This window comes from Toxotes jaculatrix, chromosome 16, assembly GCF_017976425.1.
Source record: "Toxotes jaculatrix isolate fToxJac2 chromosome 16, fToxJac2.pri, whole genome shotgun sequence".
Classification (NCBI taxonomy): Eukaryota; Metazoa; Chordata; class Actinopteri; family Toxotidae; genus Toxotes; species Toxotes jaculatrix.
This window is the reverse complement of record NC_054409.1, coordinates 23,241,015-23,260,510: the sequence shown is the minus strand read 5'-3', so window position 1 is coordinate 23,260,510 and position 19,496 is coordinate 23,241,015. Positions and strand designations below refer to the sequence as shown.

Here is a 19,496-nt window from a genome sequence, read left to right as displayed (position 1 = left end):
TGATTAATAGAGTAGGTGAGGGCAAAGGTGCAATGCACACCCCCATTCATTACCTCATTAGGATGGCCCACACTGAAAGGTGATCTCCCTCATTATATCTCAATGACAAAGGCTGAACTCAACACAGTGTGAGCCACCCAGTCAGGCTTTTCCTCCACACTACTGCCCGGATCCCGTCCACCTGTCTTTTCACACCGTTCCACATAAAGTAACACCACTTTACCCAGCAGCTGACTGCAGGAAGGAAATTCAGCCTGATCAACAGTTATGCACGGCGACTTGTGACTTGCGCTCACCTGGAGCTATTATTGCTCCAATTGTCTATTTACAAGTGCTGTGTAGGACACAGCATCAAGTGTGTGTGTGTGTGTGTGTGTGTGTGTATTTGTCTGCATGCACAGAATCACATGTGATTTAGTGCTCACAGTGTGAAAGGTGACTCTGGTTGTTTGAATTAGTCCTTTATTCTGGGTAATTGAGAAGGGTATATTTGTGAGTTGAGATTCCTGCCATGTTTGTTTTCCCTGATTATAGCTTCCCGTTCTGCCCGTCCTTCTAATCAGAGCACATTTATTCATACCAGCGCAGATTCCTGTTGAGCAGAAGCGCTCCACACAGAAGCGATTCAGTGTGCGTCTTTCAAATTAAGTTATTAATTCCAGACAAATCTGAAAGGGAAAAGCTGAAAGTGTGGGAGGAAAAAGAAAAGTATTATGCTTGTGGCTAAAAAACATCGATTTTGAAATTTAGAAACTGAAATTACAAAGAAATTACTGAGAAAAATGATGGAAAATACTCTTCACACATACAGAGGGAAAGATTTCTTTATTCACGGGTAAATGAATTCTGAATAGTTTGCGGTTTGTACAAACCGGCTTTCTATGTTATTTCTATTTTGTTGTTTTAAAGGACACGTGTGGCAATAGTCAATATTTTTCTTATTGACAGCAAAACCCATAAAAAGACCAAAACCAACAATGAAATGATCCAACCTCATTTCCTAGAAATTATGTTTCTGTTAATTTCCTCATTACATTTACAGAAAATGTAATTGGCTGTATTTGTGTTTCCTACAAAATATATTTGTTGTTGCAGTTTAGTTGCGTTGTAATTGTGAAAGCGTAATTTCTAAGAGACAGGGTTGAATAATCTTACTAACGTATTGTGTGTTTATCCAAAGCTTTTTATTGATCCGCAGCTGAAAATAGTCCTCAACAAAAACTTTATTTACTCTTTTTTGAGAAACTTTTGCTTAAAACTGCAGTGCCCGGCTATTTTAGGATATTACCAGGATTTATGTTTAGAGTAGGAATGGACAGACAGTGCCACAGATGGAGTAAGAGAGCTGGAAAGTACTGAGAGACGAGCTAAAGACTCTGACTGTCCAATAGTTTGTGCTGTTTTCAACATGAGGTGCAGCTGTGAGGAGGCAGGCGGCAGGTTTTTTGCTCCGCCCTCCCTCCGTGAATGCGACCGTTCGGAAAAAAAAAAAATTATGAACACTTGTGATGTGGTTGGAGAACACAATTAATTCTTTCATGTGTACTCAAGCATGCTGCGTCGTTGGCTTTGGCACTTTCAATGGACTTTCCAGGCAAATACAGAATAACAGCAGTGTTATCTTTTGAAGTGGTCCAGTGTGGAATAACGATAAATGTTCAAGTGTCACAGTAGCACAACTAGAGAGGAGCCATGTTGTCATCACACTGACTCAGTGATGTAAGTTACACAGCAAGCACCTGGGTTTGCTAACATTAGCCATCGTAGACTGTGGTCGTAGCAGAGTGTAGCAGCAGATTCCCTGTGTGTTTTGAAATAAACGACAGTGAGTTTTTAATTCAAGTTTTCATTTCCAGGAGGAAGAATGTGTTATTTAACTTTTATAATAATTAGACGTGTTCGTTTATTGAAGCACCAGCAGAGAGAGGTCGATTTAAAAATGATGTAGCCTCAGAATTTCGCGTGTTGGATATCTGTGCATGCCTGTGTGCGCATGCTTATGTGCATATGGGTGCATACATGCTTGAATGTAACCGAGGCCTTGAATATTTATATATTTGTGAGCGAGGGGTTGGCTGCGTCCGGTGGGATAGAGGTGTCGGTGGTGCTGAACAGGAGGAGACGGGAGCAGGGGAAGATAGAGGGGAAAGAGAGAGTCCCTCAGGCGTGTCCGGGCTCTGATGGCTCCCCTGACAACCTCCTCTGTAATGGTCTCCCTCTCTCTCTGAGTGCTGTGAAATTGCAGGCCGGCGCTCTACAGCTGAGGACTCAGAGGAGACAAACGGCCTTTTAATTCAGAGCGCAGAGAGGTGACGGAGAGGGAGGCCCTAAGGGAGGGCTACCAATCAGACATCCATCATACTAACCTCTCCCTTGGGACTGGCCCTGCCAAAGAGGGGCCCCGGAGGTGGTCTTGAGAGTACATGTGTGTGAGCGCGTATGCGTGTGTGCGCGTCTTTGGGGTTGGGGTGACACCGCATGCATGGAATGGCGGCTGCAGGGGAGGGAGGAGGAGAAGGGAGGAACCGGGCTGCTCAGGTGTCCAGACTGTCACGGTGCAGAGTTGGAGGGAGCGGAGGAGTGAGGGTGGGGAGGGAATCTGGGGGGAGGTTGTGGGGGTGTATTTTTTTTTTTCCTTTCATGTCTCACATTTATCTATGCATGTTTTTTTTTTTAGTTTTATGCTTCCATCCATCTCTTCTTCTTTTCCCTCTCTGGCTTCATTTCACCTCAGTGCAAAGCAAACACATTGTTTTAGAAAATATTTTCTGAAAATCAATTATTGCAAATATTAACCTTTATTTCTGTCATCCTGCTCGCGTTGCATACTCTGTATAGGAGCTTGAACCGGAGGAACACCAAGGGTTCGGGGTTTTCGGACATTGCTCGCAGTGTTTAAATTATTCCTCTGCTGTGCATTACAAGCTAAAAAGACTGAGAGCGAGGGAGACACGGAGATGTGCGGCTGCAGAGATAATTCACGAAGGCCTCTTAGCAAAGAAAGGGGACTGATGCTTAAACCACTTCAAATGTTGGTCCTTGAAAAATATGTGTTGTGATGGTCTGTGTGCGCTCGTAAACAGCTGTGGCGTTCAGACAAGCCTCCCATCCTGCAACATAAATAAATAAATGGTGGTTTTAGTAATTTATAAAATAGTTCATCAAACGTATTCCTGCGTGATTTGGAAATTATATATGAATCCTCTTCTGAAACTTTCGCTCAAAGGCTCAAAGGCTTTCTAATCTTTATTACATGTGGTGAATGACAACAATCCATCCTTCAGCGCTGCAACCTGTGTGAAGGCCTCTCTAACGTGCTTTGTGAGCAGACACAAGAGACAGGATTTCACCACTGAATGTGTTTAAACCTAAAATAAATCCCAGGGTACAGGGAAACTGAGTTTTACTTCTGGATTTTCTAACATTCAAAGAATTCCTAATGTTTTATTGAGACATTTTTTCCCTGTAGCACCGACGGAGTGACTCTTAGGCTGCTTAAAAAAAGAAGACAAAGCTGTTTTTAGCCATTAGTCGAGCGCGTTTGTTGTGTGATACAGTGAAATAAACACAAAAAGGAATCAAACAAATGCATCTTAGATTTCATGAGCTGACATTGAGCTACATTTTCTATTATTACTACAGTGTCTTTTAAACTATTTTTAATAAAACAGTATAGTTTTCTATAATCTGTTCATATATGATCAGTTCACGCAGGTATTTGTCCTGTTTTGCTCTGAGAAACTCTCTTGCTTTATGTAGAATCTAAATAGATGAAAGTAAATTTCCATAAGAGGTTTTCAAGTGTCTGCAGTTTGATATAAATCTTTAGGACCTGAAAAAACATCAACATGAGGCATCAAAGGGAAGTAAATGCTTTAAAGTCCTTGAAGGAAAAGGACTAAACAACGATTTTGTTGCGATGTGAAGTCACGTTATCGTGATCATTAGTTTAAGGTCATAGTTTAGCCAGTATCCAATCTACCAGGTGTCAGAACCCATTTAATATGTACATGGTGTTTACATAAATGCACTGTATGTGATCTTGCAGTGCCGTGTTCCTGCTGAAAAGAGGAAAGCCTGTTGCTGTCCTTGGTGCTTCCACCTTGGGTACCACGGACAGCTCCCTCCTGTTTCTCCACAGGTGAGTGTCTTGCTCTTTGGGTGGCGTTCGTGTGCACAGGAGAGCAGAGCCGAGCAAAAGCAAACAGAGCTTTTTATTCCTTTGCACAATGTGATGTGGCTGCATTCAATCAAGAGGTGATTGGAAGCATTTGCCTCACATGCTCTTTTTCCCACCGTGGGCTTTTTGTCTGCCCCTCCTGAACCCCCCTCTATTTCTTTCTTTTCTTTTTTTTTTTTTTGTCTCTCTCTCTCGTTTTACAGGCTAAAGAGCGCAGTGTTAGGAGCTTGGATAATTGGGGAAACTCATTCAGCCTTGTCTCTACAAAGACGGGAAACATCCAGGTTGTACCTTCGCTACCTGGAGCATAAATTCACATTTGGCATCTGTGGTGAAATTTTAATAGGAGAATCACTAATAGCACCTACAGTAGTGCCACAGCTGAGAAGCGGGGTCTGCTTCACAGGGTCCAGTGCACCATGAACACTGAAAACAAACAACAGGCAATGAGTTTGGAAGATCAGGGAGGAGAAGAAAGAAAGAGAGAGAGAGGACATGCATGTGGTTCAGGTGGTAGCATGAATTCACTATTAAAGGTAAAGCTGATGGTTGAATACTAGGCTCCTATCTACATGTTGAAGTGCCCTTGAGCAAGACGAGGACACTCTGGGGTTCAGCATTACTTTCTGTCTTTGGTGCTTTGGGGTTGAGCAAGCAAATTACAGCCAGTGTACAGTGTGAGTAGAAAAAGAAAAGTAAATGCAGTTTCTATTTTTCTGCTTTTTAAAATCTGGTGACTTTATTATGAAAAGTGATTTGTCATCCATGCTGATGTAAACATTCTGTACATTGTTTAAATAGATAAGTGGATAATAATGGGTTAACTTTACCGAATATCCATGGATAGAAAACCACCCAAAATTTTAATTCAGGGGTTTTTTATTGTATAGATAAATAGATAAAACTAAAAAAAAATACAGATTCTTAAACATGTTTCCACTCAGTCCTGAGTTTTCCTGCCTTCATCTGTTAAAACTAACAGCCCTGTTGTTTATCTGTCCCTCTCTAAATGTTGTCTTGAATAGTTTATAATCCTGTAAAATGAGTCAAAATTCCACCTAATGTCATTCAAATGATTGACCATCAGCGTGGAAGGAAAACGCTTAAACGAGCCTCACCCATCCACTGACATGAATTAGCGTATTGCATGTTTGCTTAACTGCAACTAACAAAACAAGGCTGTTGGTAAATATTGAAATTCCCTTCGATTGGTGGCCACTCTGTTAAAGCACCGGGTGACCGGGCTCTCCCTATTGATGAGCTCCAGCTAATCCATCGCATTTCCCTGTAAATAGCTTTCTGCATGAGAAAAGGCCCCGCGGCCCCTCCTCTTCACCCCGCACAGCCACACTGTAATGCAGGAGCGTTTTGTCACAAGGCCATTATAAGGTTGTGTAGCGTTAGGCCTTGTTCGGCTGCTCCCACTCCCACTGCATCTAATCATATTCGTTTCAGCGGCAGCGCCGTGCCTCCTCTGCCTGCTGTACAGGTGCATCCTAACCCTCATCGTTTATTTTTGTGGACTTTCAAGTTTTCGAGTCCGATTAAACGTTGCGGAGAGGTTGTTGGGTTTGGAAAGTCCAACCCGCAGCCGACACCGTCTCCCCACAGAGTCTCCACGGAAGCTTCCACATGCGAGCTGGCCCCTGAACGCGCCACTAGAAACACCCTGCCCGCGCGGCCCCGGTATTTCTGCACGGCGTGAGATTCAGGTCCGCTCCGAGGCGACAGCTATGAACGTGTAACCATAACAACTGCGCTCTGATTGGCTCCGCTGCACGGGAATTAACAAGGGCGTTATCCAATCTGAGCGCAGGTTGCGCGCAGCGCTGCCAAAACCTCGTGATAACCCAGGCACAGGGATGCGAAAGTGGCGACGTGAGGTGAGCCCGAAGGAAATGACTGGACCCAAAACAAAGCATGAGCGAGGGATAAAGTATCACAAATAAACACGTCTGAATTTATGATGTTTTAACCGTGTGTTCGTGAGGAGACATGTCCGGTTTGTCCGTTACGCAGTCCATCAGCTGGCGCGGCTGAAATCTCAGCTCTCCTCTGGATTGTGGATTGTGACAAGTGCCAGGACAGCAGCCTCGCAGGACCCGGACTACAACAGTTCCCGTGGACTGTCATTCCGCTGCCTTTGAACGGGAGGCTCCTCAAGTTTTCGCCTGACAGCACACGTCCCGGAGCCAAGACGTTGTTCCGCGTAGACCCGGGTCGCCTCAGTCCGAGCAGCGCAGTCCGTGTGGGAAGGTCGGCACTCGGCGTCCTGCAGGCCGGAGACATGATGGTCCACTGTGCCGGGTGCGAACGGCCCATCCTGGACCGGTTCCTCCTCAACGTGCTGGACAGAGCCTGGCACGCCAAGTGCGTCCAGTGCTGTGACTGCAACTGCAACCTGACCGAGAAGTGCTTCTCCAGGGACGGGAAGCTCTATTGCAAAATGGACTTTTTCAGGTAAAACACAGAGTCTGGATTCAGACGTCTTCAAATCTGTGCTCTGATTCCAGTTTTCAGAACAGTATGCGCCGTAATGCCACAGTTTAGGATGAAGTCAAAATGTCGATGGATGCAATAATGATTTTAAAAAACATATACAAAAAATAAATAAAGATAAATAAATGGAAAACGCAAGCAGTACTAATATTTGTATTATAGTCAAGCTTAACCTTAAATTCTGTGCACAGGGGTCAAAATATTAAGCTAAAGGTTCAAATAGTTTAGGCCACTGTTATTAACCTAAATAAAATAAAATAAGTTACCACGTAAAATAAATGCAAAAGTAAAACTAAAAACTCCTTTATTTTCAAAATTTGGGATTTTTATTTATTTCTAAAATGAAGTGTTGGTCACACCATGGACCGTGTGGCCTTTTTAACAGCCTCTCTAATAATCATTTTTAAAAAAGAAGGACACCAAAAATTAAATTTCACTGAGTATCCACGTCTATTCTTCTGTGCTTAGCTTTCTTTTTTTTTTTTTTTTTTTATCTATTTTCCATCTCCGGACAGGACTTTTTCAAACAGCCATTAGGATATTAACCGCTTCACAGTTCCTAAAAAGTGTTTCAGGTAATTGAGTGATAAGTGAAGCCCTTGTTTGTCCCGTCGCACTCTCTTAGCATCATTTTCATTTGTATGTGTCAGTTATTTTCTCCCAAATTGTCTAATGACATGTAAGACACATAAGCCTTTGTCGGGACGGGCTATTATTGGCCTCGCGCGGCCTTGGCCATCATATTACCGCGGGTCCCATCAAGCGGTGGATTTTAAATGGCCAGCCATTATCCAGGCGAAACAGTAATCACCCTAATGTGTCCATTTGTTGTGTAAGTAGAGTTGTGCCCTTTTCGCTGGGGGAGGCTTGGCCATGCATGTGAAAGAGGGGGGGGATAGTGAAACGATACCATTGCAAATGGAGAGACAAGCCTACATTAGTGTTAAAACAATGCTCCACAAAAAGAGTGCTTGCTTTCACCCAAAGGCTTAAGCACCCCCCCTCTCTCTCAGCCCCCCCGACACAGAATCCAGGTACAGTAGGCCCAGTGTGAGCCTCAAACATCTGCTGCTGCAACTCTTTGTGTCAATAAAAATCTCCAGTGCAGGTGATAAATAACCGTAAACATCAACCAAATATATTTTCTCTCACTTTCTGACTCTTTTACTACGGAACCAGTCACCGCCTCCTCCCCCTCTCCTCCTCCTCCTCCTCCTCCTCACCCTCACCCTCACTCACCCACTCACTCTGATTCACCCTGTCACATCAGGAGGGGAATTCTGCTGAATTTATTTGGGCTATTTGTGCATCAAATTGATGAGTCTTCCCACCCAGTATTTAAGCGGGTGAATATGGATTAAGAGAAGATTTTCACGCTAAGATGCTCCTACTCTGCTTAATCCCATAATATATCCTTGGCCACAATGTGTTGATTGTCACTAATACGTTTTGCGTGGGGTTATTGTCAGAGCACCTCCATCAAAATTGTGAGCATGCGGGTTTTTTTCTATCTCCATTTTTTTTTTAAACAAAAACTCTGACCCGTTTTCTTCTTCCTTTCTTCTCTTTTCTTTTCTTTTTTTGGTTTCCGTAGTTTTTATTTATGCTCTCATTCAGTCATATAGAAAAAAGGTGGACATGTTTTTGTTTAGTGTTTTGTTTATTGTGAATAATCGTTTACTAATTACTTAATTCTTTACTGAAACACTGAAGGACTACGACTGTATGGGCATTTAAATAATAATTTTGTTACAATAATAATAATAATCAGTCATAATATATTGGCGTATTGTTCGCTTGGAAGTAAGAGTATTTTCTATCGTTATTATAATTTTATTATTGACCTGAATATATGTATTAATGCCTGATAATTATAGCTGAGTTTCACATATATAAACATAAAAAGACAATTAAAATCTTAAAATGTGTATGTTAATATTATATATATTATATATATTATATAATATATATAATATATATATTATATATATTATATAATGCCGTGTTGACCAAACGGGAGCTTAAATAATTTCTAACAGGCTCTTTGTACTTTACTGTTATCGCCGTGTGTGGGGCCTGAACAGAGTGAAGTCAGGCTGCTGTTATAAAAAAAAAATAAAAAATAAAAACACACACATTTCTCATTAATGTTTCCCCTTTTTTTCCCAGGCGGTTTGGCACAAAATGCGCGGGCTGTCTGCAGGGAATCTCGCCAAACGACTTGGTCCGCAAAGCCCGCAGCAAGGTGTTTCATCTGAACTGCTTCACCTGCATGGTGTGCAACAAGCAGCTGTCCACGGGAGAGGAGCTCTACGTGATAGACGAAAACAAGTTTGTGTGCAAAGAAGATTATTTGAGCTCCGGGGCCATTAAGGAGGTCAACTTGAACTCAGGTAATTAACGCGATAATAAGCCGCGACGCGCGCGCGTTTGTTTGTTTGTTTTTTTTTTTCTGTGTTTCCTGTTTGAAAAAAGAAAAAAAAGCAAATATATATCGCGCTGTGCTGTGTGTGTGTTTGACATGAATGCCCCCGTGTGTGGATGAATATTACACACATGCATATCTGATAGATAAAAAGGGCCTTTCCAGGAACAAAGGGGGGAGGCGAGTCCGGGGGCTCTCAGCGCGCAGGAAGATTTGGGTTTTGTTGAACACTCTGAGCAGTCCACAGAGAGCATGTCACAACAACCTTGTCAGATGAATGGTTTCAATATTTACCTCCACAGGACAATGGCTTTCTGTTATTGTACGTCAGGGTCCACCGGGGATGAGCTTGTTAGTCTGGGCCGTGTCTGCTGTCTATTCTGTCTATTGAGAAAGGACAGAAACCCACTCCACAGCCCGAGCACTCGCGGTGTCACGCAGCCTTGTTTTCGGCTTTATGTTCAGGTTCTTTTTTTTTTTTTTTTTCCTCTGATCCCGAACACAAAAACGTGAATTCTTATAGAATAATTTTTCAGGTGTGGATTTCTCGGTTTAATTTGTGTTTCAGCTCTCTCAGGTGTCCTTTGACTCACACGTGCAAATAACAAACTCAGCAAGAAAAGAATAAAACAAAATATTTGCATGGAAAAAAGACAAGTGCTTTTTTTTTTTTGACAGATTTTATTATTATTGTATTTATTATTATTTTAGATGCAGTTTTTCCATTGTAGTCTGAATTGTGTCTGTGCATCTCCAGGCCTAATTAAAGCTGACCCCCCCTCACCCCCCCACACTCCCCCCCTGACATTTCGGATCGTGACCTTCCTCTTATTTGTTTTCCCTCTCCGGTCCCCCAGTGTCGTCGTGTACAGACAGGAGTTTATCGCCGGATCTGCAGGACCCAATACAGGACGACATAAAGGAGACGGACAATTCAACGTCCTCAGATAAGGAAACGAACAATATTGAGAATGAGGAGCAGAACTCGGGGACCAAAAGGCGGGGGCCCCGGACCACCATCAAGGCCAAGCAGCTGGAAACGTTAAAGGCCGCGTTTGTCGCCACGCCGAAGCCGACCCGGCACATCCGAGAACAGCTGGCCCAGGAAACGGGACTGAACATGCGGGTCATCCAGGTAAGACCAGCTGTCAGCGCTTTGTGTTGTTAGTGATGCTGAAACCGGCTGCGGGCTCTTTGTGTCTCTGCTGAAGAGGGAGACAAAGGCGAATCGGTGAGAAATGATCGGTGAGGATTATAAATCAGTGGATTTACTTTTTAATTCTGCTGAAACGCACAGGCTCTTAATCGAAGGCCCCGTGATCTGTGAGAGAAATGCCAAACCACGACGTGGTCTCAGGATATAGATCCAAACATAGAGTCCAGCACGCAGGGTGTATGTGAGCTGCTTTTATTTCATCGACTGATCTCCAATAAAATGCACTTCTAAAATAATAAGAATTACTTTACACAGATGACAAACGCATATTTATAATATGCAAAATACACATTCACGTGGAAACCTAAAATAAGAGTTTTATATTTGTGTATAAGCAACCCATCCTTACTGTTGCTGAAATGCAGAGGTTTTAATTTTGTCAGCATTAATAAATATGTTTATTTAATGCTGTGCCTTTTTAAATTAACTGCTCTCACTCCAAAAGATTTCACTCCAGCTTCCATGCTGCTGGATCCACATCTGCAGGCGTTAATTTATTCTCTGAAATTAAGATCTAGTAATCCAATTTATTGATGCATAGATTTAATAAATACCATGTTTTTTTTTTGGGGGGGGGGGGACTATCATTTATTTTGTGCAGACAGCAGTTTATTTCAGTAATCATTCATGTTCCACAGCCATGAAATTAGTGAAAGGTTAGTTTTGTTTTTGCCAAAGGCAAAAGGAACCCCCCCACCACCACCACCCCCCACCACCACCCCTCCATACAAACATGTTTTGCAGTATAACACAAGCGTACACTGTTTTGGATCTCTCTCTCTGCCTTTTCATCCTCAAACACACACAGGCACACACACACACACACACAGACACACACACACACACACACACACACACGCAGACACACACACACACAGACACACACACACACTCGGCGTCTGGGTGCAGACTGTGTCAGGATGATTAGCACCATCTCTGCCAACTGTGATGTGGCTTTTTGTGCACTCACTGTAATTATCGCTGATTTCACAGATTTACATACCACCCTCCCCTTTCCCACCTCTCTGCTCTTACTCACTTACAGCCTGTTCCCACTGCTTATTAGAGCAGACCGGGGCCTGTCCGCCGTCTCATCTGTATCATACACTACAGCCTGACGTGTGTGTGTGTGCATCAACGCAGCTCAGTCAATCAATCAGTGAGTCAGTCAGTCCAGTCCCGTCCCTCTGTCTGTGATGATCCCCACCCCTGAATGTTGCTGTGTTGCTTGGAGCCAAAATGGAGGCTCTGTTTCGTCATCCTCCTCCTCCTCGTTCACTGTGTGTTAAATACCATTGCTCTCAACGCGGGGAGCCCTGTGAGCCACGCTGCTTCTCCAGCGTGCGTATGTAATCCCTAAGCAACGCTCTCTCGAGGGGAGCGAGAGCATTTCCATAAAAATGTACCCTACAGTTAGACGATTGTTCTCAATAAGCAGGTGTCGCCTTTGCCGCTGGAGCACATAGAGCAGAGCCTAAGTGGTTTTAGGTGTTTTTGTGTGTGTGTGTGTGTGTGTGTTTTTGTTAATCTGCAGCACAGTGGGATTCTGCCTCTGGTGTAGCCTAGCTGGTGTGAACATACATCATTATGCAGCAGTGATGCAAAGGCGAAACAAGATGTGTTATGTGCTTATAATGCGAAGACATTCTCCCATATGGTGCGTGGCTTTGCAATTTTGAAATCCCCCTTTGTTCCTCGACAGTTTATTTAACGTCAGTGATAAGCTTTTTATAGTCTGATTAATGGCTTCGACTGTTTATTTGAACTTGTTCTGAGGTGAGTTAGTTCGTGTGTTGGGGTACGTTTATATTATTTCGTATTTCAGGAGAGTTTTGGAACAGAAAAACACTGTCGTGACTGAGAAAGCGTAGCAGGAAGCGCTTCTGTAATAAAATCAGCTGGTTTCGGCTCACTTTTTATTCTACCACAGATAAGATGCTTCATTTAAAACGGTGCTTTATGCTTTCCCTCAGTTCTGACTTGGTCTTTGTTAATTTGTGATGTAGTGTAACATTCTTATTACCTGCACAAAAAGCCCTTTTCCACCTGAGTGAATTACAGACACAAAATGCCTCTGGTGTAACCATTCACTGTGTGCCAGTACCGAATTGATCTTACCTGTGTAATCCCGACACTGCGCTGGAAATTTTTCATTTTGCATTTAGTTAGTTTGGACTTTTTCTGTGAAGTGTAACTGGATGCGTAACGGTTTAACACCCTGAGTCAGCTGATTTTTAGCTATTTTAGACCCCGAGGTCCAAGAATTCCCACCAAAAATCACACAAACGAAGAGAAGCCACAGCTAAATATTGTACAGTAAATACAGTTCAGAGAGGTGACAGAGGCGTCAGAGGACCGGGATCATGATCGGCCAGAAGCAAAGACCTGTTGTCGTAGGAGAAGTGGTTTGTTAGTATTTGAATTTTCCAGGTTTAAATCCATGAGAAAAGGAAACACAGCTCGACTTAATAAACAGCATTTTGAGTCTGATTTGAATTCTGGTTTCTACACAAACTCTGTAACAGTGAGCATGAAATTAAATTTCTGTGAAATTGCCCAAAATGATCAGGAGTCAAATGAAGTCAATACATATTCATTTGTTTTCAGTTGTGTGAGGCCGAGCTTCAGGAATTTCTTTGCTCAAGATGCAACGGAGCGAATCTTGTAGTGTTTGTGTTCGAGTCTGAATCTCACAGCGACGTGATTTTCACGTGACGTAGTAGAAGTTTGACTGAATATTGAAGAACCGAGCAGAAGAGACTAATGGAAAGTGTGAAGGCTGCAGTTCAAGCTCAGACCCTTTTGAAAACGATGACGAGACCAGCTGATAACGAGTCTCCCCGGTTTGATGCAGGTTTGGTTCCAGAACAGAAGATCCAAAGAGCGACGGATGAAGCAGCTGAGTGCCCTGGGCGCCCGGCGGCACGCCTTCTTCAGGGGCCCGAGGAGGATGAGGCCTCTGGGAGGCAGGCTGGAGGACGCAGACATTTTGGGACCTGGGGCCTATGGTTACTATGGAGGTAAGAAATAAAGCTTGTGATAATACATTCAGTGCCAGCTAATACAAACACAGTGCACGGTCCTCTATGTCCATATCACCACCATATAGGGCAGCAAATATAAAAGCAAAAATAATGAATATCCTGGCTTCATCCTAATCTTTATAAATGTGATATTGTGACTGAATTGCAACCAACAAGGCCAGAACGTACAGCATGTTATCAGGCTGCAGGGAGAGTACATAAAGGTTGTTCTATACTGTGTCTGCTGTGCACAACATCTGTGACCTCAGTGTAGTTTGTTTGGTCATTGAAGGTCACATGATTTTCTTTAATCTGTTCATCTCATTCAAACATGTGATTGGCCCTTAATGCGACGCTAACCTTGGGCACTGTGTAGTCAGCGTGCGCGGTACATTCCTCGAGAATTTCTCCACTAGTTAGAAAAAAAAAAAAGCTTAAGAAACTTTTGTTTCATTCAAAACTCAGGTTTAATTTAACTCGGAGGAATGTAAAATAACATCTTGAAGGCTCAAAATAAGCATAAACCCCGCTTCAACGCCACATGCTGTCACTTGTTAGACAGCTGGGAGGTCAAATGTTAGAAGGGAACAAATGTATTTCAGCGAGACGCTGTGTGAACGAAGCTAGCGGTGAACGTGTTGCAGCATGGGTGGCACGCTTCAGCCATGCATTTTGTTTCTTCGCTCTTTCAGAATTTAGAACCTCCATTAACAGCAAGTATAAACTCTAGGAATGAAAAGACAACACCGCTGTCTGAGAGATCTGATTCCTGTGCCATTCTGCAACAGATAGGTGCCCCCCCCCCCCCTTTCAGCGTCTCCCGAGTGTCTTCTGACCCTTCACAGATTACACCATTTGATGTAAACTCGGTGCTGAATCCTCGAGCGTCTTTCTTTGTCTGGAAAAAACGACGATTTCCTTAAAAATAAAACGGCCGTGCCTTCAACAACTCATTAAGGTAGAAGAAGGCTCTTTCTCAAGGAAAGCAACGCGTCACAGCAGATTCAACAGAAGCACTTTTGATTAATTTCTTTAAGTGTTAAGGAGAAAAGGCTTCGGAATAATGGACAGCAAATATCTTAAGTTTGAAAAGACAAGCATTCTTAAGGATATTAACTTCTATTAATAAGAATCTGACATACAGCTTCACATCAAAACAGGCGTGACCTTCATGGTGAACACTTTTTAGAAAAATGTATGAACTATAAATAGCTGTAATTCTGTTCACTTTTGTGTGTGTTGGACGTGGTGAAATATGTCGAGGTGTCTGTGGTGTTGCTGTCATTCACTGACTGGAATATTACAAATTAAGGACGATCATCGGCTTTGACCGGGCTCACAGAGAACACGCCTCTAAAAACTGAGGGAATGTTAATTTCACAGAAAGTTTCACGTACGATTTTATGTTCAGTATTCGTTGTTATTAAATAGTAAATGTGCTGAACACTGGAGATAAATAAACAGCAACCTGTTTGTTGTTTCCCGCATGTGAAAATGAATTTTCTTTACACTGCAGTTTTCTTTTCTAACGTGTGTAACGTGGGCTAGAATACGATTTGAACTCCAGTTGGTGAAAAGACACCTTCAAATCAATATTCTTTATAAAAAAAGATGCTTGTAAAGACCACTTGAAAATAAATGTATTTAAGCATCTATTGGTCGCCTGGATCAAGAAAAGAAAAATCATTTTGAGACAATAGCAGGTGGGCAGATAACAACACAGCACTAACACAACAACAGCCCCACGCTGAACCGGAGGAACAAACCAGATGCACCTGTCATGTATATCAGCAGCTTGTTTTTGATGGACAGTCTGCACATCTACCTGAAGGGCCCCTGCACTGAGGATACAATAAACCGGAGCCGTCAAGGCTTCAGCGCAGGGAGTGGGAGGGGAAAGCAGAGGACAAAACCTTCATCCCTTGCTCTCATCTCTCTCGCTTTCTTCGCACGTTGCTTTTCACACCCTTTTGTGCTGCAGCAGCAGCAGCAGCACAGGCCAGTCTGCGCCTTTATCTGAGCCCGCGGCTTCCTTATGTTTCTCTGCCGCCGCTGCTGAGAGGGAGGAATGCCTGTGTGTGGTATGGTGCATCTGCATGTGTGAGTGTAATTATAGTTTGCGGAGCCAACGCCCACCCCCACCCCACCCCCGTCTCTCTCCCACACAGACACGCAGCACACAGTCCACAACACAAGCTTGTTGCTTATTCTCAAGGTCAGCCGAACTAGCAGGGGCCTGTTTGCGAGATCAGATAATTAACTTGTTTGTGAAAGTCATGTCAGCTCTTATTGTTTCTCTTGATAATTTCCCTAAGAAACGTGCGACAGCAAATAAATGCAGTTGCTATAATTAGGCAACATATTTCTTGATTTCTAACCTGTTAGTTCCCGATTCTGCCTGTTAAGACTGAAATAGGAGTGAGAGGAGCATATGGCGGGGGTGGAGGAATGCTAGTGCAACATCTGGGGCACCGGGATAAAGTCTGCCATCGATCTCGGTTCAAGGTGGTGCAGAAACAGAGCAGATTTAATGTAACTGAGGGAATCTGGAGCGGAGTGGGACGTACATACATTTGGACGGAGAATATGGAAGTGGTGAGACGCAGGAGGCAGGTGGAGGTTGGTCATTGTTAACGGATGCAAACGGTGTGTGAAGCGACTGGCTTTATGATGCTTTGGCTGTAACAGCTCAGGAAATGTTGTTTTAGAGAATCGTTTGTCAGATGAATACGCAAAACTCAGTCCTTCCAAACTACATCACAAGTCAGACTGTCCTTTGAGTGACTGTCCGTCGCTTTGAGACTGCGGCTGCGTTGACAGGATCATTGTGACCGTCAGGTTAGACGTATGGCTGTGCCTCGTTTGGAGACATTCAGTCCCTGTGGTGGGATGAAAAGGAACAGTTTGACATTTTGCTTTCTTTCCAAGAGTTACATGATTCAAACCACACCCATATGTCTCTCTTAAATATAGGGCTATAGCCAGGTTAGCTTAGCTTAGCACAAAGACAGGAAACAGGGGGAAAGTGCTAGCGTGGCTATCCATGTGACAGCCTCGTTAAAACTCACAAATGAACATGTTACATCTTCTTTGTTTGATCCGTACAGAAACTGAAGTGTGCGACAAATTGTAGTTTTACAGGGGATTATGTCTGGGACTGTTTCCTGGCCGGGTGCAGTGACTTTCTGGAGTCTCTGCGCCAGTTGCCTGGCAACCTAATCATAAAGATTTCGTACGGATTAAACAAATGAGATATAACATGATAATTAATGAGCTTTAGAGGTGCTGGTAGGCAGACTGAGTCGGACAGAGACCTGCTAACCGTGTCCTCTTGTTTCTAGTCTTCATGCTAAGCTAAGCTAAGCTAAGTGGCTACTGGTTGCAGAGTTTAGATTTAACAGACAGGTGAGGGAGTGTGGTGTCGATCTTCTCATCTAACTCTTGGCAGGAAGGCAAATAAGTGCATCTTCCAAAATGTGAAACTACTCCTTTAAAGTGGTGCAGAGCGACTCTCACAGGATTGAGTCTCTGCAGGAGCCCAGCTGTTGGCTGCTTATGTTAAAATCTGGTCTGGGTGGCTGTCCACGTTGGAAATGTACATTTAATTCAGCGGTAACATGGTGACTTTCAGGAAGCACCTGCCTTTTGTCGTGGATCCTGACAGCACTCAGGATGCGCTGTGAGATTCCCTCGGTTCATAAATAATGTATGAAAATGTCACCTTGTTAGAGAGTAAATGTGAAAATACCTCATGCCGACACCTCTCAGAGGCACAAACATGTCAGTCAGTGTCGCAGGTTAAGCAGGAAACGTGTGTAAATCCAAGTGTGTGCTGGAGATTTTCTGTGAAAGCAAGGAATTGGGGCTGTTTTCAGTCATTAATGTGTCTTACATTCAAGTTTTGTTTTTTTTGCTGCGGCTCTTTGAAGTGAGTGTCATGAGAAAGGTGATAAATTTTAGACGTGACAGACCACAGTCGTGAACCAGGCTTCGCTCAGATATCGCTGCGGAGGAGAGTTTGTAAACTTAGTTTAGTTTCAGAGGATATATTTTTCCTAACCAGACTGATGAGAGATTGGTTTTTGATCGGTCGGTCGGTCGGATTACCACGTTGGTCACATAGCTTTTCCTTGGTGCATACAATAAATATGCGTGTGGATATCAGTGGGTCTTAACGATTTGCTGATTGTGTCTTGTGATGTAGCACATCTGAGATCACCGGGGTAAACCTGTCACTACGACGCCTGTTATGTGGGAAGCTACTGGTGATCCAAACTGTGAACACAACACAATTTCAAGCTGAGAGCACGAACTAAAGAGCTGCAGCTGAAGTGGGTAAAACTGTGGAGCGAGGTGTAATTAAAAGGGAAGAATTACTGGGATGGAAAAGTCAAAACAGTTAATTGATTAGATATACTGACAATTTTTCAAGCAAAAATACTGAACGTTGCCTGGTTCCAGCTTTTCACGTGAGAGTTTTGATTATCTGTGGTTTGTTTTGATGTAAATTAAAAAATCTTTGGACAAAATAAACAACAGAAACACATCAGCCTAACCCTAACCCGGAAGCTGTGATGGGAACATTGCACTGTTTGCTGAAATTTTATAAACCAGTTGATTAGAAAGAAGAAAAATTAGCGTCAGATTAATCAATACATGATTAGTTGCAGCCCAGGCTGGATTGCATGCTCGGAACAATGGAGAGTGATCTGTGCGGCTCAGGAAATAGCCACAGCCCAGTGAGGTAGAAGCGAGCATGTTGCTGGAAGCTGCATCAGACATGACAAAGAGATGCAGCTGACGAGACCTGGCGGGGCCGCAGGGAGGCTGGAATCTCATTTTGGAGCTCCTCATCCACATCCAGAAGTTTCAGCAGGGGAATCTATCGAGGTGCACGCATGGCTGCGAGCTGAATGAGTGAGGGAGACGAATGCAGTGTGTAAAAGGCGAGAGAACCGAGGTGGAGAGGTGTGGAGTTGTTTATACACTCAAATGAGGCTGTTGGAGACTGGTTGGTTGGAAATTGGACATGATCAATTTCACCACTTAGGTAGGTGTGGAGCTGCGTGTAAAACCGCACGCTGCTCCGGGGAACTGTGGATGTTTTTACGTATATTCGAAGTCTTTGATATAAAGTCTGACCCCATGTATTCCTCTCTCCCTCTGCAGAATACCAAGGTGACTACTACGGACCCGGGAGTAATTACGACTTCTTCCCCCATGGCCCTCCATCATCGCAGGCTCAGTCTCCAGCCGAGTCCCCCTACATCCTGGGCTCCGGCCCCGGAGCCATGGAGGGATCAGGCCACCACCCCTCAGACGACCAAAGGTTCACGGACATGATCTCCCACGCAGAAACTCCGAGTCCGGAGCCGGGCTTACCGAGCTCCCTGCAGCCCGTCCCGGGAGAAGCATACGGTGGTGGACCCAGTCCTCCTTTCTCCTTGGCAAGTAACTCCAGCTACAGCGCTCCAATGTCCCACCAAGGCCAGGAGATGGGAGAAACCACAGCCTGGTAAAGGATGAACCACAGGGACTGTTCCTGGGCTGAATGTCAGCCTGGTTAATTCAGGAGATGAATGGAAAAAAAAAAAAAAACGCTGAGGAGGACTTTTTAAAATCATGGACTGATTTTGACAGTTTGACGAACCGATGGATGTGGAAATGGAAGCGAGAATGGGATAGCTTATTGGAACAAGTAATATTTGCTGCCCAGTAGACACTCCAAAGCATATCCCTTCCTGGATTACTGGACTTGAACTATAAAAAAAAAAAAAAATTGCGATTCTACCCAGCAAAAATGCTTCTCACCTTCCCCTTAACGTTAACGAAGGTATCTTCTAATGCTCTAGGAACACATTAGAGAGAAATGCCAAAGGGGACATCTTTAGTTGTCTTAATTTCTCATCACGGGTTTTTTTTTTTTTTTTTTTTAAACAACATTGCTTCAGAGCAATATTAGTTTTTCCATTCTGTTGCTCTAGACCTGTCTTTATTGCTAAGTTGCCACTCTACCCTCAATATTAAAAAAAAACAGGACCAGGTTAAATACATGCTTTAATGTTCATATACAAATACTCATGTGGCAATGAAGACAGGACATGTTTAGTCAAACACGTGGCTCATTTAAAACTTTCTTTTCTCTAAGACGAT

The 19,496-nt window shown here is 43.5% G+C and overlaps 1 protein-coding gene across 1 annotated transcript; it reads left to right on the top strand.

Moving 5' to 3' along the window:
* Positions 1–6,467: 6,467 nt before the first annotated feature.
* lhx5 (LIM homeobox 5) lies at positions 6,468–18,862 on the top strand. Its single transcript, XM_041058827.1, has 5 exons — positions 6,468–6,640; positions 8,849–9,072; positions 9,962–10,239; positions 13,175–13,340; positions 18,513–18,862. The coding sequence occupies exons 1-5, from the start codon at positions 6,468–6,470 to the stop codon at positions 18,860–18,862; spliced, it is 1,191 nt and encodes a 396-aa protein (XP_040914761.1).
* The last annotated feature ends 634 nt before the right edge of the window (positions 18,863–19,496 follow it).